General features: G+C 35.5%; 1 protein-coding gene across 13 annotated transcripts in view; it reads right to left on the bottom strand.

Moving 5' to 3' along the window:
* Window positions 1-25260, bottom strand: part of OXR1 (oxidation resistance 1) — a 444691-nt gene that overhangs the window by 44243 nt on the left and 375188 nt on the right. For all 13 annotated transcript variants that reach the window (XM_025450868.3, XM_025450867.3, XM_025450870.3 and 10 more), the window contains 4 exons: window positions 21362-21444; window positions 16510-16617; window positions 15471-15584; window positions 8937-9089 (listed from right to left, as the gene is read on the bottom strand). In XM_025450868.3, the coding sequence (XP_025306653.1) occupies window positions 8937-9089; window positions 15471-15584; window positions 16510-16617; window positions 21362-21444 (458 nt within the window). The remainder of the gene's footprint in view (window positions 1-8936; window positions 9090-15470; window positions 15585-16509; window positions 16618-21361; window positions 21445-25260) is intronic.

Genomic DNA, 25260 nt, shown 5'->3' with positions numbered 1-25260 from the left:
TACAGAAGTGAGAGAGATAAATTAATTAGTAGAAAGATGTTATAACAATTATGATAACCATATTCTACATATTCACGAATATAGAAGATAGATTGTACATAGTAGTTATGGACAAGGAAGATAAAAGAGAGCCAGTCTGAACTTACAGAGATGAAAAATATGCTCAAGAGAATTAATAGCAAATTAGACAGGCAGAAAAAACATTAAGTGAACTTAAAGGTATAGCAATTGAAATTTCCCAAAACAGAGAGATAGGGGGGGAAAAAAAAAAAGAACAGAGCATCAATGAGTTATGCACAAAACCAAGCAGCCTACTTACTACTTGCATAACTGCAGTTCCCAAAGAGGAGAGGATAGAGAGAGAAAAAAAAAGTGAAGAAATATGGCTCTGAATTTTCCAAATCTGATGAAAACTATAAACCAACAGATTCACGAAGCTGAGCGAATTCTAAGTAAAACAAACAGAAAAATACTCCAGGGCACATCATGATCCAATTGTTCAAAATTAATGGTAATGTGACTCTCTTAGAGATCTGTACTCTGAAGACTATAGAACGCTTATGCAAGAAATTGAAGAGGACACAAAGAAATGGAAAAACATTCCATGCTCATTGACTGGAAGAAAATATTGTTAAAATGTTTATACTACCAAAGCAATATATGCATTTAACATAATCCCTATCAAAATACCACCAATATTTTTCAGAGCTAGAACAAATGATCCTAAAATCTATATGGAATCACAAAAGACCTGGAATGGCCAAAGCAATCTTAAAAAAGAAAAAGCAAAGCTGGAGGCATCACAATTCTGGACTTGAAGCTATAGTCATCACAACCTGATTACTAGGTTGTAGTCATCAAGACAGTATGGTACTGGACAAAAACAGACACATAGATCAATGAAACAAAACAGAAATACCAGAAATCGACCCATAACTATACAGTTAACTAATCTTCGATAAAGCAGGAACGAGTACCCAGTGGAAAAAAGGCAGTCTCTTCAACAGTGGTGTTAGGAAAACTGGATCGCAACATGCAAAAGAATGAAACTGGACCACTTTCTTAATACCATATACAAAAATAAATTCAAAATGGATGAAAGACTTAAACGTGAAACCATCAAAAATTCTACAGAAGAACATAGGCAGCAAACTCTTTGATCCTGTCTATAGCAACTTCTTAACTAGACATGTCACCAGAGACCAGGGAAAAAAAGGAACAATGAACTACTGGGACTTTATCAAGATAAAAAACTGCACAGCAAAGGAAACAATCAACAAAACTAATAGGCAACCTACGGAATGGAAGAAGATATTTATTTGCAAATGTTGTATCTGATGATAAAGGGCTAGTATTCACAGTTTATAAGAATTCAAGAAACACCCAAAAAATAGTCCAGTTAAAAAATGAGCAGAGGACATGAATAGATATTTTTCCAAAAAAGACATCCAGATGGAAAATAGACACAGGAAGTTGCTCAAGACATCATTCAACATCAGGAAAATACAAATCAAAACTAAAATGAGATAGCACCTTACTCTGTCAGAATGGCTAAAATTAACAACACAAGAAACAACAGGTGTTGGCAAGGATGGGTATAAAGGGGAACCTTCTTGCACTACTGGCGAGAATGCAAACTGGTGCAACCACTCTAGACAACAGTATGGAGGTTCCTCAAAAAGTTAAAAACAGAACTATGCTATGATACAGCAATTGTACTACTATTTACCCGAAGTATACAAAAATACAGATTCAAAGGGGTACATGCACCCCAAAGTTTATTTATAGCAGCACTGCTTACAAGAGCCAAACTATGGAAGGAGTCCAAATGTCCATCAACTGCTGAATGGAGAGAGAGGAGGGGCAAGATGGCGGAAGAGTAGGGTCCCCAAGTCACCCGTCCCCACCAAATTACCTAGAAAACCTTCAAATTATCCTGAAAATCTATGAATTAGGCCTGAGATTTAAAGAGAGACCAGCTGGAATGCTACAGTGAGAAGAGTTCGCGCTTCTATCAAGGTAGGAAGACGGGGAAAGAGAAAAAAACAAAGGCCTCCAAAGGGGAGGGGCCCCGCGAGGAGCCGGGCTGAGGCCGGGGAGAGTGTCCCCAGGACAGGAGAGCCCCGTCCCGGAGGAGCAGGAGCTGCACCGACCTTCCGGGGGGGAAAGGGGCTCGCGGGGAGTTGGAGCAGGACCCAGGAGGGCGAGGATCTCCTCGGGCTCCCGGGGACACTAACAGGCACCTGCGCCCCGGGACAGTGCGCCGAGCTCCCTAAGGGCTGCAGCGCGCACGGCGGGACCCGGAGCAGCTGGGGGGGGGGCTCGGGGGCGGCTCCGCGGAGGGGGCTGCGGGGCGGGAGCAGCTCGGGGGGCTCGGGGGCGGCTCCGCCGAGGGGGCTGCGCAGCCGGGAGCGTGAATCCAACAGCGCAGGCCCCGGAGCACAGGGCGCCGGGACACAGCCCAGGATCCGGCCTCCCCCGGGACAGGCAGAGGCCGGGAGGGCCCAGGACAGCAAGGACGCTCCTGCCCCAGCTGAGCAGATCAGCGGCCCCGCCCCGGAGCCTCCAGGCCCTGCAGACCGAGAGCTCCGGAGCTACTGCGGGGGCTGAATCCAGGGCTCCAGTGCTGGCCCCGCCACTGCGGTTGTTCCTCCGGGGGCCTCACGGGGTAAACAACCCCCCACTGAGCCCTGTACCAAAACGGGGCTGAGCAGCTCCCCCAAGTGCTAACACTGGAAAATCAGCACAACAGGTCCCTCCCCCAGAAGACCAACTAGACGGACAAGTTCCAGGGGAAGTCAAGGGACTTAAAGTACACAGAATCAGAAGATACTCCCCCATGGTTTTTGTTGTTGGTTTTTTTTTTTTGTTGTTGTTGTTTTTTGTTTTGTTTTGTTTTTTGCTTTTTGATTTGTTTCCTTCCCCCACCTTTTTTTTTCCTTTCTTTCTTTTTCTTTCTTTTTTCTTCCTTTTTTCTTTTTCTCTCTTCTTTCCTTCTTTCTCTCCTCTCTTTTTCTCCTTTTCCCAATACAACTTGTTTTTGGCCACTCTGCCCTGAGCAAAATGACTAGAAGGAAAACCTCACCTCAAAAGAAAGAATCAGGAACAGTCCTCTCTCCCCCAGTTACAAAATCTGGATTACAATTCAATGTCAGAAAGTCAATTCAGAAGCACTATTATACAGCTACTGGTGTCTCTAGAAAAAAGCATAAAGGACTCAAGAGACTTCATGACTGCAGAATTTAGAGCTAATCAGGCAGAAATTAAAAATCAATTGAATGAGATGCAATCCAAACTAAAGTCCTAATGACGAGGGTTAACGAGGTGGAAGAACGAGTGAGTGACATAGAAGACAAGTTGATGGCAAAGAGGGAAACTGAAGAAAAAAGAGACAAACAATTAAAAGACCATGAAGACAGATTAAGGGAAATAAACAACAGCCTGAGGAAGAAAAACCTACCATTAATTGGGGTACCTGAGGGCGCTGAAAAGGACAGAGGACCAGAATATGTATTTGAACAAATCATAGCTGAAAACTTTCCTAATCTGGGAAGGGAAACAGGCATTCCAGGCATTCAGATCCAGGAAATAGAGAGATCCCCCCCTAAAATCAATAAAAACCGTTCAACACCTCGACATTTAATAGTGAAGCTTGCAAATTCCAAAGATAAAGAGAAGATCCTTAAAGCAGCAAGAGACAAGAAATCCCTGACTTTTATGGGGAGGAGTATTAAGGTAACAGCAGACCTCTCCACAGAGACCTGGCAGGCCAGAAAGGGCTGGCAGGATATATTCAGGGTCCTAAATGAGAAGAACATGCAACCAAGAATACTTTATCCAGCAAGGCTCTCATTCAAAATGGAAGGAGGGATAAAGAGCTTCCAAGACAGGCAGGAACTGAAAGAATATGTGACCTCCAAACCAGCTCTGCAAGAAATTTTAAGGGGGACTCTTAAAATTCCCCATTAAGAAGAAGTTCAGTGGAACATTCCACAAAAACAAGGACTGAATAGATATCATGGTGACACTAAACTCATATCTCTCAATAGTAACTCTGAACGTGAACGGGCTTAATGACCCCATCAAAAGGCGCAGGGTTTCAGACTGGATAATAAAGCAGGACCCATCTATTTGCTGTCTACAAGAGACTCATTTTAGACAGAAGGACACCGACAGCCTGAAAATAAAAGGTTGGAGAACCATTTACCACTAGAATGGTCCTCAAAAGAAAGCAGGGGTAGCCATCCTTATATCAGATAAACTAAAATTTACCCTGAAGACCATAGTGAGAGATGAAGAGGGACACTATATCATACTTAAAGGATCTATTCAACAAGAGGACTTAACAATCCTCAATATATATGCCCCGAATGTGGGAACTGCCAAATATATAAATCAATTAATAACCAAAATGAAGGAATACTTAGATAATAATACACTTATACTTGGTGACTTCAATCTAGCTCTTTCTATACTCGATAGGTCTTCTAAGCACAACATCTCCAAAGAAACGAGAGCTTTAAATGATACACTGGACCAGATGATTTCACAGATATCTACAGAACTTTACATCCAAACTCAACTGAATACACATTCTTCTCAAGTGCACATGGAACTTTCTCCAGAATAGACCACATACTGGGTCACAAATCGGGTCTGAACCGATACCAAAAGATTGGAATCGTCCCCTGCATATTCTCAGACCATAGTGCCTTGAAATTAGAACTAAATCACAACAAGAAGTTTGAAAGGACCGCAAATACGTGGAGGGTAAGGACCATCCTGCTAAAAGATGAAAGGGTCAACCAAGAAATTAAGGAAGAATTAAAAAGATTCATGGAAACTAATGAGAATGAAGATACAACCGTTCAAAATCTTTGGGATGCAGCTAAAGGAGTCCTAAGGGGGAAATACATCGCAATACAAGCAGCCATTCAAAAACTGGAAAGAACTCAAATATTAAAGCTAACCTTCCACATAAAGGAGCTAGAGAAAAAACAGCAAATAGATCCTACACCCAGGAGAAGAAGAGAGTTAATAAAGATTCGAGCAGAACTCAATGAAATCGAGAACAGAAGAACTGTGGAACAGATCAACAGAACCAGGAGTTGGTTCTTTGAAAGAATAAGATAGATAAACCATTAGCCAGCCTTATTAAAAAGAAGAGAGAGAAGACTCAAATTAATAAAATCATGAATGAGAAAGGAGAGATCACTACCAACACCAAGGAAATACAAACGATTTTAAAAACATATTATGAACAGCTATACGCCAAGAAATTAGGCAATCTAGAAGAAATGGACGCATTCCTGGAAAGCCACAAACTACCAAAACTGGAACAGGAAGAAACAGAAAATCTGAACAGGCCAATAACCAGGGAGGAAATTGAAGCAGTCATCAAAAAGCTCCCAAGACACAAGAGTCCAGGGCCAGATGGCTTCCCAGGGGAATTTTATCAAACGTTTAAAGAAGAAACCATACCTATTCTCCTAAAGCTGTTTGGAAAGATAGAAAGAGATGGGGTACTTCCAAATTCATTCTATGAGGCCAGCATCACCTTAATTCCAAAACCAGACAAAGACCCCACCAAAAAGGAGAATTAACAGACCAATATCCCTGATGAACACGGACGCAAAAATTCTCAACAAGATACTAGCCAATAGGATTCAACAGTACATTAAGAAAAATATTCACCATGACCAAGTAGGATTTATCCCCGGGACACAAGGCTGGTTCAACACCCATAATCAATGTGATTCATCATATCAGCAAGAGAAAAACCAAGAACCATATGATCCTCTAATTAGATGCAGAGAAAGCATTTGACAAAATACAGCATCCATTTCTGATCAAAACTCTTCAGAGTGTAGGGATAGAGGGAACATTCCTCAACATCTTAAAAGCCATCTACGAAAAGCCCACAGCAAATATCATTCTCAATGGGGAAGCACTGGGAGCCTTTCCCCTAAGATCAGGAACATGACAGGGATGTCTACTCTCACCACTGCTATTCAACATAGTACTGGAAGTCCTAGCCTCAGCAATCAGACAACAAAAAGACATTAAAGGCATTCAAATTGGCAAAGAAGAAGTCAAACTCTCCCTCTTCGCCGATGACATGATACTCTACATAGAAAACCCAAAAGTCTCCACCCCAAGATTGCTAGAACTCATACAGCAATTTGGCAGCGTGGCAGGATACAAAATCAATGCCCAGAAATCAGTGGCATTTCTATACACTAACAATGAGACCAAAGAAAGAGAAATTAAGGAGTCAATCCCATTTACAATTGCACCCAAAAGCATAAGATACCTAGGAATAAACCTAACTAAAGAGGTAAAGGATCTATACCCTAAAAACTATAGAACACTTCTGAAAGAAATTGAGGAAGACACAAAGAGATGGAAAAATATTCCATGCTCATGGATTGGCAGAATTAATATTGTGAAAATGTCAATGTTACCCAGGGCAATATACACGTTTAATGCAATCCCTATCAAAATACCATGGACTTTCTTCAGAGAGTTAAAACAAATTATTTTAAGATTTGTGTGGAATCAGAAAACACCCCGAATAGCCAGGGGAATTTTAAAAAAGAAAACCATATCTGAGGGCATCACAATGCCAGATTTCAAGTTGTACTACAAAGCTGTGGTCATCAAGACAGTGTGGTAGTGGCACAAAAACAGACACATAGATCAATGGAACAGAATAGAGAACCCAGAAGTGGACCCTCAACTTTATGGTCAACTAATATTTGATAAAGGAGGAAAGACTATCCACTAGAAGAAAGACAGTCTCTTCAATACATGGTGCTGAGAAAATTGGACATCCACATGCAGAAGAATGAAACTAGACCACTCTCTTGCACCATACACAAAGATAAACTCAAAATGGATGAAAGATCTAAATGTGAGACAAGATTCCATCAAAATCCTAGAGGAGAACACAGGCAACACCCTTTTTGAACTCAGCCACAGTAACTTCTTGCAAGATACATCCACGAAGGCAAAAGAAACAAAAGCAAAAATGAACTATTGGGACTTCATCAAGATAAGAAGCTTTTGCACAGCAAAGGATACAGTCAACAAAACTAAAAGATAAGCTACAGAATGGGAGAAGATCTTTGCAAATGACCTATCAGATAAAGGGCTAGTTTCCAAGATTTATAAAGAACTTATTAAACTCCACAGCAAAGAAACAAACAGTCCAATCATGAAATGGGCAAACGACATGAAGAGAAATCTCACAGAGGAAGACATAGACATGGCCAACACGCACATGAAAAAATGCTCTGCATCACTTGCCATCAGGGAAATACAAATCAAAACCACAATGAGATACCACCTCACACCAGTGAGAATGGGGAAAGTTAACAAGGCAGGAAACCACAAATGTTGGAGAGCATGCGGAGAAAAGGGAACCCTCTTACACTGTTGGTGGGAATGTGAACTGGTGCAGCCACTCTGGAAAATTGTGTGGAGGTTCCTCAAAGAGCTAAAAATAGACCTGCCCTACTACCCAGCAATTGCACTGTTGGGGATTTACCCCAAAGATACAGATGCAATGAAACGCCGGGACACCTGCACCCTGATGTTTATAGCAGCAGTGTCCACAATAGCCAAACTGTGGAAGAGCCTCGGTGTCCAACGAAAGATGAATGGATAAAGAAGATGTGGTATGTATACAGTTATCAAAATGAATTAAATCTTGCCATTTGCAATAATGTGGATGGAGCTAGAGTATATTATGCTAAGCATAATAAGTCAGTCAGAGAAAGACAAGTACCATATTTCACTCATGTGGAATTTAAAAAACAAAACAGATGAATATATGGGAGGGGGATTAAAAAGAAAGGTAAAGGGAGACAAACAGTAAGAGACTCTTAAAGATAGAGAACAAACTGAAGGCTGATGGAGAGACATGGGTGGGGGATGGGCTAGATGGGTGATGGCTACTGAGGAGAGCACTTGTCATGTTGAGCATTGGGTGTTGTATGTAAATGATGAATCACTGAATTCTACTCTTGAAATCAATACTGCACTGTGTTGATTGACAAGAATTTAAGTAAAAACCTGAAGGAAGAAAGAATAGACTATCTTAAATGCAACCAAAGAAAAACACAAATGTTGTACAATATACCAAATATAAAAATTGTAGATGACTCCTCTTCAGAAATAGTGCAAGTCAGAAAACAACGGAGTTCTGAAAGAAACATCTTTAAAGTTGTGAGAGAAAAAATAACATGTGTGACTTGATAAGTTGGTAACATACTACTGCTACTTTCTAAGCAGTATCTGGAGTATATTCTCCAATTCTGTGTTACTTTACTATACTCCCTTTGTTTAGAAAAGCAGCAAGCTGTGGCAGATGAAACATGCACTCACACAGGGTTTGAATTCCTGCCATGATAGGGAAACCTTGGACGTATTAACCTTTTCTGAAAGTTTTTGGTTTTTTTCTTGTGAAGAAGGGAATAGAACCACCTACTCCACAGGATTATTTTGAGTTCATGAAATACTTAAAACCCCTCATAGAGTTTTCTGGCATATAATAAATAATAAATAGTAGTTATCTTCCTAGTTATCTTCCCTTTATGTGTGATACTAAGTTTGTAAGAGTTATCACCCCAAACAGTGCCCAGCAGTGGTCATTTTATATCAGCTTTTTGAAATACTCTATCAACAGCAAATTAGCTGTACTTTATTCTAGTAAATTTATATCCCACTGCCTTTAACAGCTACAAAATACCACCAAATTCTGTATTAGTTATAAGCAAAGTCCATACTAACCTAAACTATTATTTCCACCAATATCTTCTCAAAATATTCAAACAGTTGCTGATGCTGGTAACTTAAAATGCAAATGTCAAACTGTCATATTTCAGTAATAAATAAAGCATAATTAAAATTTTTTCTCATGTATTATTCATTACCTTGCCACTGGTAATATATTTGCAATTAATTTTAAGAAATTTCTCAGTGAATGCTTCTTCTTCCTCAGAAGTTGAAGATACAACTCGTGTAGGTCGAATACCAGTAAAAGTAGATAGGGGAGTTGCTTCTTTCAGGTGGACTACATCAGGATTCTTAAAAAACAAACAAACAAAAACAGTAACAAAGGCACTTCAGAGAACTAAATAAAAATTAAATTAACACTTTATTAAAGCCAAATGAATAGCTTTCCTCAATTCTCATCACATTCTTGGGAGGTCAGCTTAGTATTTTTTTTAAAGATTTTATTTATTTATTTTTGATATACACAGAGAAAGAGGCAGAGACACAGCAGAGGGAAAAGCAGGCTCCATACAGGGAGCCGGATGTGGGACTCGATCCTGGGTCTCCATGACCACACCCCGAGCTGAAGGCAGTGCTAAACCACTGAGCCACCCGGCCTGCCCAGCTCAGTATTTTTTAAAAGATATTTACTCATCTATTTTTTATTTTTATTTATTTATTTGAGAGACAGAGAGAGAACACGCAAGCGAGCATGAATTGGGAGGAGGGGAGAGGAAGAGGGAGAAGCAGACACTGCTGAGCAGGGAGCCCATCTCTTGTACCTGCACCCCCCCCCCCCCACACACACACAGAGACACACTCAGTTGCTCCTAAAAAGACCATTTAATACATCCCTCAGGTATTGGGAAGAGAGAAAAGATAGAATGCTTGTCTGTGATACTTAGGAATTCAGCCAAACTCATTCATTGGGAGAGTCTTTTAAAATCTTAAGCTACAAAGAGTTTATCAATGCCATCGTACAAAGTATTAGTTAGATCACATGTTTAACTTTTTTAATGCCATTGACCATTTCACAGTGAAGCCTAAGGACCTCCTTCTCAGAATGTTTTTTGAATACTTAAACTATAGGATTGCGGAAGTAAAACAATTACAATGAAACAATTATCAAAACATTTAAAAAATTAGTTATATTTTTAATTTATAATAGTTATATATATACTTCATTATTAAACATGAAATGATAAAATCTAGTGTTGACTGATAATTATAATTTTGAACTAGATGGTTATAAATAGTATTTTTAATATCAACAACTCAATTGATTTGAAAATACCTGTGAGTTCCATTGGAGACAAAGTCGCAGGTACATATAGTACTACTTTACAGCTTATTTGTATTCTTAATTTAAAAAATATATTTCACTTAAAATTATTCATATCCAAGTTCACAGACCCTTAGAATTCATAGTCCTGTCCAAAGTTCAACATTCTGTACAATGTAGGAAGGCTAGACAAATGTCCTTTATTTTTGTTTTAAATACCTCCAGAGGCATTTTATACTTCCTGAGTAAATAAATAGTGCCTTACAGAATAGTTTTCATAGTATCTTCTTCAGAGCTTTGAGCTAAAATCTGACACTTTGTAACTAATACCCGATAGCCTTTGGAAATAATAAACAAGAATGCCTCCTCTTCAATCTCCAAGATGTTGAGATATTTGAAAAACACTCTCAAATTTTAACATAACTTCTACTCCAATAAACAGATCTAACTCCTTAAGTCTATTTGAGAACAAAATTTAGACTGCTCTTCTAAATTTCATTCGTTCTCCTAACAGATACCTAACAAATATTTTTTGAAGAAAAATCAGTACAGAATACTGCAAAATAACTGTATTTAATATACTATGATTATGTTTTAAAAGGCCTAAATGGAATTCAATTTTAACAGATGCATGACACTGTTCAATCATTAATATCTATTAAGTTCTCCTCAAGCTTTTCATTTTATGATGCAAACTAATAAAATAACTTTATACTCAGTCTGTTGTCTCTGGTGATTACTATACCTGAGTTTTGTATAACGTATAAATTCATAAACTCATGAATATTTGTTATATTCAAGTGTTATATGAACTATCTCATTTAATTTTCAAATCATTCATATTACTTAATTTAAAGGAAACTTATGGTTAGCCAAGTTCAGTAACTTGCCCAATGGATAAGATGAAGCGGAGATGCAAAAGCCAGGTTACCAACATATGAACTAGTGCCCTTCACTGCAATACTTTCACCTTCCCTTTCAAATATTCTTCTAAACAACCGATAAATTTGCAAAGGTAATAAAAGGCAATTCCTGAGCCACTGGAAGGTCCTCTTAACCTTGCACAAAACTATGAACAAATTTTCTTTATTACTGTTCAGTTACTGCCAAATCCAGTTGACAACATTATCTACTATGTAACTTATCATTCACAAAAACTGTATCCAGAAACACTGTCAAATGTTTTCCTTATATGAAGATATACCTCGTAGAAGAACATGATCTCTTAGGTTCCCTTCAAGTCTCAAATTCTATAACTCAGTATCTATACAATCCTGATCTGTCAATTTAATCCTATTAAAAATAATACATGAAATTAGCTTAGTAAATGCCTAAAGTATAGCACATAAGAGTATATTTCTTTTAAAAAAGGCTTTGTTCAGAGGAATTGTAATCAGATCTCATAACTTACATATATGTACATTACCCAAAATATCAGTGTCTCTATGTAGCTAGTTTTGACTGATATGCATAGATTCTGATTCTTAATGCAGTGATTTTGAAGCTCATGAGTGCTTTCTAAAGATCTTCGTGCAATTCTGTTTTAGCCATTAGGGATAGAAAGGTCCTTGAAAACACAGAAGTATAAAAACATCTATCTAATGAGCCTCAATCATTGTCCCAAATGTTCAAATGTGCAAAAGTTAAGAATCACTAGAACAAATGAACCAAAAATGTTGACTTAGGGTCATCTTTTTTTTTTGTACAATATGATTAAATATTATACATTATGATTTTTCCAGCTATTAAAGTGGTAATAAAGACCAGACTACCTGGTAACTGAAGGTAGCCTAGCTAATTGAAGGAACTTAGACACAATTACTTAACCTCTCTCCCTCAGTTTCCTTATTTGTAAAATAAACACTGTTACTGGTCACGCACTGGAAGAAACAGATGGCACATCAAGCTAAAGAGTTTAAAAATGGAAGTATTTATAAAGATATACATGTACAGTGTATATGAAAATTCAGGGCAAACAACAGAGGCTTCCTTATCACCCATAGACCTAAAAAAGTAAGGGGAGAAACAAATACCATAGTAACAGAGGGCTCCTGTGGGAGCACAGATGAGAGGTTGAAGAATGTAGCCACTCTGGAGTGACCTTGTGGGGAGGAAGCTCCGCTCCCTTTATCTCCTGACAATGTTCTTGAAAGACCACAACCAAGAGAAGCAAAAGCTCAAGGGAGCACACTGATGTAGTCTAAAGCCCAAAGGAAAGTGTAAAATGGTTCTAGAGGAGAAAACAAAGACTGTCAGGCCAAGTGCTTTATTTCATAAGTTTGAGGTTAGGAATAAATGACAATACTTTTAATGTACTTAAAATTGTACCTGACACATGGTAAACTTTAGCCACTTATTCTTTACTCTTACATTGGTTCCACCTCCTTCTATGTTTCTTCACTAATATGTAAAGAAAAAAAATGGGAAAAAACTGACCCTGGAAATTCTCAAAGATAATATTTATGTGAAAATAAACTATTTAAGAAACCCATTGAGATTCTTTATGCTAACAAAGCCAGGAACGTATTTTAGCCTCGATGGTAAGCCACTACAAAGCTGAAAATTCAAGAAACCTATAGGTGATCATTAAAAATATAAGCTGACAATTTCTGGGAAAAACATGTGCAATACTAATAAAGATTTTAATTACTATAATATGAATTATATTTAAAACATAAGATCTTTGCTTCTAAGTAATTTAGAATGAAAGACCTAAATACAATAATTACATAAGGAGATATAAACACTAGAGATATGTAGAAAGTTACATAGGAATCTTGTGAGTCTAGTGATGAACAATTCTAGGTAAAAAACAAAATACAACTAAGGTTTATAAAATTACTGTTCAAAGAATTATTTCTAATTATTGCCTATAATCAGATAGCAGGTGATGACTATCATCAGGGAAAGGGAAAACTGTAAGAACTCAATGATTCGTAACTCCTTCCTGGATCCTTCGTAGGGAGAAAAGAATTTATTAATATGGCCAGTCATATTAGAGGATACCTTCTGGCCATCTTTGACAGCAGCTGAATCACTACAGATTAAAAAGATAATTCATACAGCTTTATTATACTCTTCCTCTCTTCCAGTAACATGGCAAAAATGAGGAAGAGAGCATTTTTACATAGGAGAAGGTCTGGCTTTGTTGCTCCCTTGAGCTTCGGCATTCTGTTCTTTTTGATCCTATGCCTTTCAAGAAAGCTTATTGGTAAGATTTGGGTTAAAAGTGAGGGACAGAAAAGGATCCCACAGCATTTTATTTTTAAAATTTTTTAAAACTTTTATTTATTTATTCATGAGAGACACAGAGAGGGAAGCAGAGACACAGGCAGAGGGAGAAGTAGGTTCCATACAGGGAGCCCGATGTGGGACTCGATCCAGGGTCTCCAGGATCATGCCCTGGACCAAAGGCAGGTGCTAAAACACTGAGCCATCCAGGGATCCTCGATCCCACAGCATTTTAGCAGGCAGGATGCTGACTAAAACAGCCAAGTTTTCACAATTCTGCTTTAGGATTTGAAAACGAAGGTAAATTAACCCTAAGCTACATTGCTATCCTATGTTGTTGCACTGCTTCTAAATATAGAGATTTCTAAGTGTCATGGAAAAATGGCATGGCCATGTTCAAAAAAGTATTCTTATATCGTTTGGTCCCACAATGCCTACTTATTAGAACCTGATGTTCCCATCAACAGTGAAAAGTGTAATACATCCCTTTCATGTGACTGCATTCTAAAGTACAGTGCTGATATATTTACACAATTAAGATATCCAACAAATAAACATTTGAAAATGACCCCACTTCTCTGTCTCACACACACAACACACTCAAACACACACTACAAGTCTCTGAGCAAGGAGTAAAGTGGAACTAGTTTAATACTAGAGCTTAAAAACCTATCATCTCTAATAATTTGGTTTTTTTCATCTCTAATAATTTGTAGGCAAGTTAATATTTTGTTTTGTTACCCATAGGTCATTTGGTATCTTTTTTTTTTAAGATTTATTTATTTATTTATTCATGATAGACATAGAGAGAGAGGCAGAGACACAGGAGGAGGGAGAAGCAGGCTCCATGACGGGAGCCCGACGCGGGACTTGATCCTGCGACCCCAGGATCGCGCCCTGGGCCAAAGGCAGGCACCAAACCATCAAGCCATCCAGGGATCGCCAGTCATTTGGTATCTTAAACTCTGAGATAAAGATTTGGTATCTTTACTCAGGGAATAAAAGGCTGCCTCCTAAAGTAGTAGGCAAGGCAACACAGAAGACTCTTCCACAGGAACCTAGCCATTTAATAGAGAACAGTCTTTTATATGTAAACATAATTATTAGGTCATCACAAAAATGGGAAAATATGATTATATTAATTTACATAAAATAGGCAAAAAATATAATACCTTTCAGGGAAATTTTAATAAAAAATTATTAAATACCATTTGGTTCTTTAAAATTCATTTGTGAAGTATAACTTATATAGAATATTCCTTAAAAATGCTAGGTAAATTAATTATACAGAATACTTGGAAGAATGATCAAGATGGTAAGTTACTTTTTAAAAGACAGTGTATCAAATACAAATTCAAGAGTTCTACATACTATATAAATAGTGACAGGAAACTGAAATAAAATCAAACAGGACATGGACTTCCTTTCGTGATGCTGTCACGCTTAGTAGGTAAAGCTCCCTCCTCAGCTAAATTATATAGCATTTATTATAAGAGAGAGTTAATGAATATCTGAACCACCACCGATAACAACAGCAAGTTAATTTAAGCTGTGTAGTTTAATTAGAATGTTCCCTTTAAAAACTGAAATTTATAAATTTATGTAACAAAATAAAAAGGCAAATTTTGTTTTAACCATAGTCAAACCATGATAAAAAAACAAAACAAAACAACAACAACAAAAAAAAACAGGGCAGCCTGAGTAGCTCAGCAGTTTAGCGCCGCCTTCAGCCCAGGGCCTGATCCTGGAGACCAGGATTGAATCCCACATCAGGCTCCCTGCATGTAACCTGCTTCTCCCTCTGCCTGTGTCTCTGCCTGTGTCTCTGCCTCTCTCTCTCTCTCTCTCCCCATCTCTGTGTCTTTCATGAATAAATAAATAAAATCTTTAAAAAAAAAAAAACAAAACAATATGAGGGTCGCCTGGGTGGCTCAGAAGTTGAGCATCTGCCTTTGGCTCAGGGCATGATCCTGGAGTCCTGGGATTGAGTCCCACATTGGGCTTCCTGCATGGAGCCTGCTCCTCCTTCTGCCTATGTCTCTGCTTTTCTCTCTCTCTGTGTCTCTCATAAATAAATAAATAAAATCTTTAAAAAAAAAAAAAAAACAAATTCCCAATATGATATATACATATACAGTGAGATTTCTTCATATTATCTTTGAAAAGTATGAATACTTACAGTGGCCTTATCAAATTCAGCTTCGGAAGATGTTGGTGACAAAGGACTTATAGGGCTCAGAGATGGAGAGCTCTCCACACTGGAGACATAGTCAGGATCAGGAACATACAAAACCTGCAAGAAAACATTCATATAAGGATTCAGTCAAATTGAAATATTTATAATTGAATAGTGTTCTTATAAGCAAGTCATTAACAATGATCTTCACCAAAAAAATAGAAAAAATAAAAATCTTCAAATTAAAAGAACATTACCATAACAATTCTAACAAAGTCAAAAAAGAAGATTTAAATTCAATTTAGACAAGTTTGATAATAAATACTGTCAAGGATAGGGTGGGGAAACAATAATTCTCATATATTACAGATGCTCCTCTTAGATTACAATTTGGCAACAGCTAGCAAAATTTAAAATGCATGTATCATTTAACTCAACAATTTTACTTCATGGACTTTGCAGTCATCCCTGCATATAAAAGAAGAGATAGATATAGAAGAGCGTACCCTAGAGCAATGTTTATAACAACAAAAGAAACAGTCTAAAGCTTATTGTGCTATGTTAATATATCAATATAGTGGAATACTATCTACACATAAAAAAGTCTGAGGTGAAGCCATACTCAAGTAAAACATTTTCTAACAATCAAAGTTAAATAAACAAAAAAAGAGTAATGCTAGAATATTTCTGGAGGACTATATAAACTGTAAATGTGGTTGCTTCTAGAAAAGGAAATTGGAAGTCTGAGATAGGATAATTTTGAATTTTCTATCACGTACAGGTATTGCTTTGAATGTTTTAATAAGCTCTTTAAAATTACACTTGAAAAGATAATTCACATTTTCAATCTTAGTAATTTTCAATTACTAAGAAAAATTAGTATGTATAGAAGCAACCATTTTCTCTTCTATAGCCAACATGATTTATTCAAAGCATGCATAAAATTATTCCTAAATTTTCTATATATTATTAACTACACTTCAGTGGATACTTTGTCTTGCTACTGAATGCTTTTAAACACCAATGCATTAAAAAAAGATACCTGTCCAGTAACAACTGCTCGAGAGAATAACTTATTTAATTGAACAAGTTCGTTGGGCGTTGTATCAAATTTCAGGGCTATACTATTCAAAGAATCCCTTGATTCAACCTGTTTGAAAGAAAAAATAAATTATTTGAATCTGTTAAAACAGGAAAACTAAATTATGAGGTTTAATATCATTAAGATGTCTGTGGACCAATCTCACATTTAATTAACAAATGGTAAAAAAAAAAAAAAAAAAAAAAAAAAAAAAAAAAAAAAACAAACAAACAAACAAATGGTATTTTCCATCTTTAGATATAGGATAACTTGAGAAATTTTGTGCTTTCTTAGTAAATGGTCCCTTTTATAATATAGTATATGCTTTATCACAGTATATCATAATTATATGTGGGCCTCTACTTCAAGTAATTGCTAAACACAAAATATAATTTACAAAACACAGATGATTTTTATTCTTACAGGCTCTAAAATACATTATTTCTTTGACTAGTTTCTAAAACATATGGAACCTAGAAACATACAAATTTTATTTTAGAAAAGTATGCCTGTATCAAACATAAAATACTATTTCTAATGATCTTTATGTATATATCCTATCATTTAAATACATAAATTAGAAAACATATTTGAACCAAAATTCAGCAATCTGTTTCTAAGTCATTAATATCCTTTAATGATCATATTTACAGAAATCTTAAATCATGGGATTTTTCCCAATTATCTTGAAAGAAAAAATCACTTGCTCAGTCAATATATTCCTTTGGAGTCCTCCATTCAAAGGGCATTATGGCAGCTCTGTAGGATAAAATTAAATGCAACTGAATGGTTTTAGTGCACAAGGGATTTACAATCTAGTTGGAAAATAAGAAAGACAAAAAAGGTTATATATGAGAGATGAAGAGCTTTATTTTTTTTTAATTTTTATTTTATTTATTTATGATAGTCACAGAGAGAGAGAGAGAGGCAGAGACATAGGCAGAGGGAGAAGCAGGCTCCATGCACCGGGAGCCCAACGTGGGATTCCATCCCGGGTCTCCAGGATCGCGCCCTGGGCCAAAGGCAGGCGCTAAACCGCTGCGCCACCCAGGGATCCCCCGAGATGAAGAGCTTTAACTGAAATCACAAATATAACAGAAGTCCTGAGTATGAATAGTGTACCACATTTGCTCCAAATTGTCCAGGAAAGACTTCATTAAAAGCTAGATTTTGAAGAAGGAATAGGAATTTGAGAAGTAGAGAGAAGGGAAAAGAACACTCAAAGTGAAGAAAATAGGACTGACACATTAGGAGAAAAAGTACAAAACACTTTTTTGTGTGATACTCTTTCTTCCTTCCAAACCATCCAGAGTACACTAATGAGTTTAGGGTTTTTAGGAAGGTGAGTAACTAGAGTTAATTCTCAAAAAGGATGAGATTGGATGGCATTTAGAATTATGCTGTAGGAGACTTTCAAAGTCATGAAAAATAGATATGTATGTAGTGTAAAAATATATATATATTTTTCCCTTAAGGGTTATATAAAATCAAATTTGTGACAAATACATAGGATAATAATTGGATAGTTTTGCTTCCTTTTTGTGCAAACTTTCCCATCTATGTAATGAGATGATCTATCATTTACCCATCAAGACAGTATATTTAGAAGCTTTCTGTAAACCAATTTTATTTTGCAGCAACATCTGTAAGTTTACAAAGTACTTTCATATTATTTTACATTTTATCCTCACAATGATCCCATTAAATGAGGGTGATGCAAGTAACAAAAGATACCAATAATTATAAAGCAAAGAAGTTACATGGCCTCAGTGGCAACAGGTCTAGAATTAATAAGACAAGAGAAGAGATGCAGAAAAACCAATTTAACACTACTGCAGTAAATGAGGTTAAAGTAATAAAAATGTAAAAAGAGATTAAGGTATATAAGGTTTCCAAATAAGACTTGAGAAAGCACTCATGGAATGAATGAGGTTGTGAGGATGGCAGTAAGAGTAGTAGCAGGTCAGGGGAGCAAATGGCAATAAAAAACTAATGCCAAATCCAAAATTCCAATCTGGATGAATAACAGACTGAGGGAAATGGAAATAATAAAATCAAGCTTCAGACAAGGATGGAGAAATTGGTAAGAGGTTTGCTAAAACTTATTAAATATCAAATGAAAGTAGGAAATACAACCATCTAGAAAGGTAGGAATAGAAAAAAATTGGGGTCTCACGCCACATAGTTTATATATAGTAAGGTTCTTAAGATCTCCAAGTAATAGAATATAAGTGGGAAAGTGAAAAGAAACAAGGGACCACCTATATTTAGAATCAAGAAGAGTAGAACAGTCAATAAAAGAGATGGGTGATAATCTTTCAGAACTATGAATGACATACTCCTTAGACCAAAGAAACACAGTAAGTAAAAATTTGTCTGACTCTAGACTTATCACAGTAGCACTGTAGAACTGTACACAAAAAAAGGAAACTCCAAAACAATCTTAAAAAGATTGTCTGAAATGAATAAAAATAAAAAGGCAAGAGAGGGACATAAGACAACAGATTGCAATACTGAGAGCATTGTCAAAAAACAACAGTCAACCTGATGATCTATAGACAGGTCAAGTACCAGGAAGGAGAGTGAAGACTTTCAGACATTGCTTGATTATCCATTCCCAGGTCGTCACTGAAAAGAACTGTTAAAGAACCCTATGAAGAAGAAAAGTAAAACCAGAAAGAAGGAACAATGAGCAAAAGGCAACAAAGAAAAGACCCCTGGGTTTGATAATTAGAAAATCATTAGTGACCTTGAAAAGGCTCTTTCATTAGAAAGGTATAGAAATATTAAGTTAACTAGGAAGAAAATGATAAATGTACAGCATTTTCAATGTTAGTTTTGATTCCTACTGAAAGTGATTCCATAATTAAAAACAGTATGTATGTTTATACATGTACATACATATACGCAGGTATACATACATATATAATTTTAACCTTAAAGCTATGTAAATACAATGATTGATTTATATTATATTTATATAGTATGAAATATATTTAAGCAAGATCACAAATATTTCAGAACAAATTCTGAGAGTATATCATATCAAAAGTTTTATTTTAAGGGAAACAAAGAAATATATCTTTTCCTAAGTATAAAAATGTCATATAAATATAAGATGTTATAAGAAACTTTTATAAAACTATAATAAGAATAGAACATAGGAAAATAAAATCTTACTAAGTTCTAGAAATACATTTCTTTCTTTCTTCTAGGATTTGGCATAGGGAATAAACAATTAAAAAACAGGGGGTAAAAATCTAAACAAAGACCTACAAGAGGATGTTTTAGAACTTTTCTGGTTAACACTTGATCATTTCCAAAAGGTTATTTATAATGTTAAGAAAAAATGTAATTTCAAGTTTCAATTATCCCTCCAATAAAATAATGGCTCTTAATTCAAATTCAACTTTGTTATAGATAACACAAGTTTTATTGATTTTACAAGAAGGGTAAACTCCTAAACTCAAAACAAACTAAACTTTAACAATTCTTCACACACAGTTACATGTGTAGATAACATCTTATGCCTCATGCCTATAATCTTATGCCTAAATAAACACTAATGAATACGTCAAATTACACAACCCATTATTTAAATGTTTGAACTTATTTTCTCAATTTCTCAATCATGCAGAGAATGTACAAGCACACTCAATTTAAGTTTATAATATGCTTTAAGAAGAGATTTTTTCAAATGTAAAAATAATCCTACCCTAAATATTTGGTTCCCAACCTTTACAAAATACTTAAAATCTCAAATTATCAATTATACACCATATATGGAAATAAAGTATAACTTAGGTTTTTGATAATTTTTTCAATTTTAAGGGTTCATCAGAAATAAGATCAAACCAAGACTAGGTTTCATGATGATACAAATGCAGAAATTGTTTAAAATTGCTATTTTCTTAATACAGTTGTAACATATTAGGAAACACAAAATAGTAACACAAAATTAAGATCAGTTAAAATAATTGCTTTATAACATTAACATTATGCAAATAAACAATATTTATATACAATCAAATAAGCATTACGCCACAGACTAAAGTGGATTGTTCTCACTTCAGTTTTCCATAGTAATCAGAAATGTAAAAAATGGACTCTAGAGAGATTTGAAGAACACAGAAAAAAGTTCCATTTCAAAGCTAAACAAACTGGGCAGCCTGGGTGGCTCAGCGGTTTAGCACTGCCTTCAGCCCAGGGCGTGATCCTGGAGACCTGGGATCAAGTCCCATGTCTGGCTCCCTGCGTGGAGCCTGCTTCTCCCTCTGCCTGTGTCTCTGCCTCTCTCTCCCTGTGTCCCTCATGAATAAATAAATAAAATCATTTAAAAAAAAAAGCTAAACAAACAGCCATAAATCAGTGCAAATAATCATGTGAGAGGTTATTCTGGAAGATAAATGTCAACTTATCTTTAAAGTATTCTGCCATTTTCATTATTCTTAATACTGCTGGGAATATAATGAAGATCACATTTCTAAAAGAGTAAATATCTTCCTAAAAGCCCAATCTAATAAAAATTATTATCACAATACAGGAATTTTGACTCCGTGTAAATTACCATCTATATCAAATTAAACTTGCTGGAATAAATATCTTTGTATCACACTTAGTAAATTTTCTCTTTAAGGAAAAAATAAAACCTAAAATAGAATTAAGAACTTAAGTATTATTAATAAGTTATTTAAAGGCAAGTATGGATTTTTGAAATAAGGCAATTAATCTTTGTCTTATTATAATATAAACAAAGAATGTCTTAACACTCTTGCAAAGATAAATCAGTTTTTTTCAAAAGCAAATAACTTACTGTATATTCAATAGTTCCTTTAGGTTTCTGAAAGGACATTCGTCTCCCATCTTTCTTGTCTAAGGTCTTCTTTTGGCCAGTGTCTGAAAAAAATGAGGTAAAACTCCTATTAAATTCATTTTCCTTTCAGAACAATGTCAAGGACTGATAACTAGAGTTCATTGGGCAGTTATCTACTAGACACACTATTAATACAGTTTGCTCCCTGGGATTCTCTGCTCTAAAAGGTAACCAACTGTTGAAAAAGGAAATGTACCTTCTTGCTTGCTTTAGCAACTGAATAGTATAAGATTATGCTATAATAACTGGAAGTCAATTCAAAATATAAACAACTGTCAGCGAAAGGATCATTAAAAGTTTTATTAAAAACTAAATTACGGATCATTTCTTTCAACCTACCTAACTTGATTACAATTAACTGTATTTGAGGATATATTATTATTACAAACCAAGTCTGAAAAATGTAACATTGGTCTTTTTTTTTTAAGATTTATTTATGTATTTATTTATGATAGACTTAGAGAGAGAGAGAGGCAGAAACACAGGAAGAGGGAGAAGCAGGCTCCATGCCAGGAGCCCGACGTGGGACTCGATCCCGGGACTCCAGGATCGCGCCCTGGGCCAAAGGCAGGCGCTAAACCGCTGAGCCACCCAGGGATCCCCAGTTTTTATCTCTTTTTAATAATTCCTTTCACTGAGTGGTAACCTACAAAATACTGTGCTTGCTTTGTTCCAAAATGCCTCCTCAGTGCCTGACATGGCAAGCATCCAGCTTGAACTAATGTTCTGAAGCAACAACTTCAACCATACCTAGAACTATCACAATTCTCATAAAACTGTCAATTTTCCACAAAGAAAAGCAGACAGATTTATGGCTCATCCATTACGCCCCTGGGGGGAATGAATAGTGTGTGTATGTGTGTGTGTGTGTATCCCCTACTTTTATTTCCTAAGTATTTACAGAATTCTTAAAAACTGAGAGGGGGAAAAAAAGATAAAAACTCAGAAAAACAGATAAAATATATGATCAAACAATTCACAGGAGAAAGTAAAAATGGTCCCTAAACATATAAAAATATTTTCAACCCAACTCATAACTAGAAAAATCCAAATGTGAACTACACAGAGATACCATTCCTCAACTATCAGATTGGTAAAATTGAGAAGTCTGACTACACATAGTTTGACTAGGGAAAAAAACAGCATTCTTCTATATTTATGGTAGGAATGCAAAATGATATAATGCTTATGGAAGGATAATTATATTTGCTTATTTCAATCTATTTTCCCTCCAATGAAGAGCATATATTTAGATATTCTTATGATAAAACATTAAATTATTTTAAATCTAAAACTATTTTACAAGTTTTAAATAGTAATTTCTGCTTTTATAAACAGCAGAGGTAGCCAAAAACACTATCCTCATTTTGTTGTTTAAAGCAATGCAAAGTACAATTATAGATTACTTTTAACTAATAATATATAGCCATCCTTAATTTATTTTAGGAATAAGCATTAGTCTACATTTATTTTGCCTAGTAGAAGTTTTTCAATTTGTGTTTCCTAATATCCTAAGAGTTCATTAAACATTTAATCACAATGAAGTTTGCAATTGCACTCATTTTCAAGAGTTCACCACGGAGTGCAATTCAGAGCAAAAAAACCTAATATACCAGCTGTCTATAGTTTCAACTTTATTTTTTTTTTTTTTGGTTTCAACTTTAAAACAAATTCAAAGTATCTACCTTAATTTAGAATTATATATTATTCTAATGTTTATTGTAAGAACAGTTAATTTTAATAACATTAAAACATTTATTCATAAATGTAACTACCAGAGCACAATGAAACAAACTGATCATTCTCTTCTATCAATTTGAAAACACAATCACATAATCACAATATTTGAGACTTTGTGAGTGATCACAATTGTCACCTGGCTCAGTCTCTTATTAAGTAATCGCAATACCCTTTTTAAAGACAGCTGCCAGCATAAAAGAATCCAGACAGTGAGTATGGAGAGGTCCTATTCCTCTTCCTCACAAAAGTTATTACAATTTAGAAATATATACATATTTGTGATTTATTTAACAATCAAAATAATAAGCAATTATCAAGTGATCAGTATGAGCCAGCCACTGTTCTAAGCGTTTCACATTTATTACTTTATCTGATTCCTTGGTCCTATAAAGTATCATTATTATCCCCACTTTACAACTTAAAGAACCTGAAGCACATTAGTGGCTACTGCAATTAGGGAAATGTTACTGGAATCTAGTGGGTACAGGCCTTGGATGTTGTCAAACATTTTGTGCTAAATGATGTATACCACATTTCCCTAACAAATTCTCTGTCCCAGAATGTTCATGCTTTTGAGGTTGAGAAGCCTATGTACCCAGCACCTTATATGATGTCTGGCATATAGTAGGTGTTCAGTAAGTTTTTGCTAGGTAAATGAATATATAAAACTTTCCCCTGAGATAAAATTATATTTATATACTGAAAAGAACAAGGGATTTAGCTTTTATTCCATCACTACCAGAAGCAGACACTTCTATGTAATCTAGAGCAATAAATTTCCATTCTGAGTCCTACAAACTTTGATACTGTATTTTAATAATTTGGTCAAAATATTTTATAATTTCTACTCTAATTTCTTCTTTTGCTATTTAGAAAGTATTGCTTAATTTGCCAATATATGACAGTTTTTTTTTTTTTAATTTTTATTTATTCATGATAGGCACACAGTGAGAGAGAGAGAGGCAGAGACACAGGCAGAGGGAGAAGCAGGCTCCATGCACCGGGAGCCTGACGTGGGATTCGATCCTGGATCTCCAGGATCGCGCCCTGGGCCAAAGGCAGGCGCCAAACCGCTGCGCCACCCAGGGATCCCTATATGACAGTTTTTTAAATTCTTTTGGTTACTGATTTCTACAGTAATTGCCCAATGGTGAAAGAAAAGAAAGAAGCTCAAACCTTTGAAATGTGTTGAAATTTGTTTTATAATCATATATAAATTTAGTAAATATTCTATATGTACTTAAAAGACTGTGTATTCTGTACCATAGGGTAGTGTTATATGTGAGTATATCATACATACCTTTAATCTATCTCCATATCCATAAGATCAAGTTTGATTATGTTGTTCAAATTTTCTATATTCATATTAGTTTGCTTTTATATGCTTATTCTGTAAATTACTAATAGATGTTAAAATCTCCTACTATGGCTGAGTGGCTTAGTTGGTTCAATGTCTGCCTTTGACTCAGACATTTCCACTCCCTCTGCCTGCTGCTCCCCCTACTTGTGCACTGTCAAATAAATAAAATCTTAAAAAAAAAAAAAAAAAAAAAACTCCCACTGAAATTATAGGCTATATATATGATCCCTTATAAATTTTTCTACTTTATTTTCTGTATTTTGAGGCCATGATACTAGGTTCATATAAATTAGTAACTGTTTTATCTTCCTGGCAAACTGAACCTTTTCTCAGAATACTTTTTGCCTTAAAGTTTGCTTTGTCTTATATTAAATATACCAGTTATTCTTCTATTAGTGTTTTTCTATTTTCAATACCTCTTTATCCTTACACTTAATTTTTTATATTTTTTAAAAATTTTTTTAAGAGTTTAATCTCTAACCCAATGTGGGACTTGAACTTAAAACCCAGAGATCAAGAGTTACATTGTCTACCAACTGAGCCAGCCAGGTACCCTATCCTTACACTTTAGATATATGTCACTAAAGAAGAACCTTTTTGTCTATTTTCTATTTATCTGCCTGTTCTGTTACCTTTTTTTCCTTCTTTTGGATGACTATTAATTTTGTTTTCCTCCCATCAATTTAGAAGTTATACACTGTTTAACATTTCTGTTAGTGTAGCATTCCAGAGGTTATAG

Source organism: Canis lupus, chromosome 13 (genome assembly GCF_003254725.2).
Source record: "Canis lupus dingo isolate Sandy chromosome 13, ASM325472v2, whole genome shotgun sequence".
Lineage (NCBI taxonomy): Eukaryota > Metazoa > Chordata > Mammalia > Carnivora > Canidae > Canis > Canis lupus.
The sequence above is the reverse complement of the archived record's forward strand: the minus strand, read 5'-3'. Positions and strand labels throughout refer to the sequence as shown.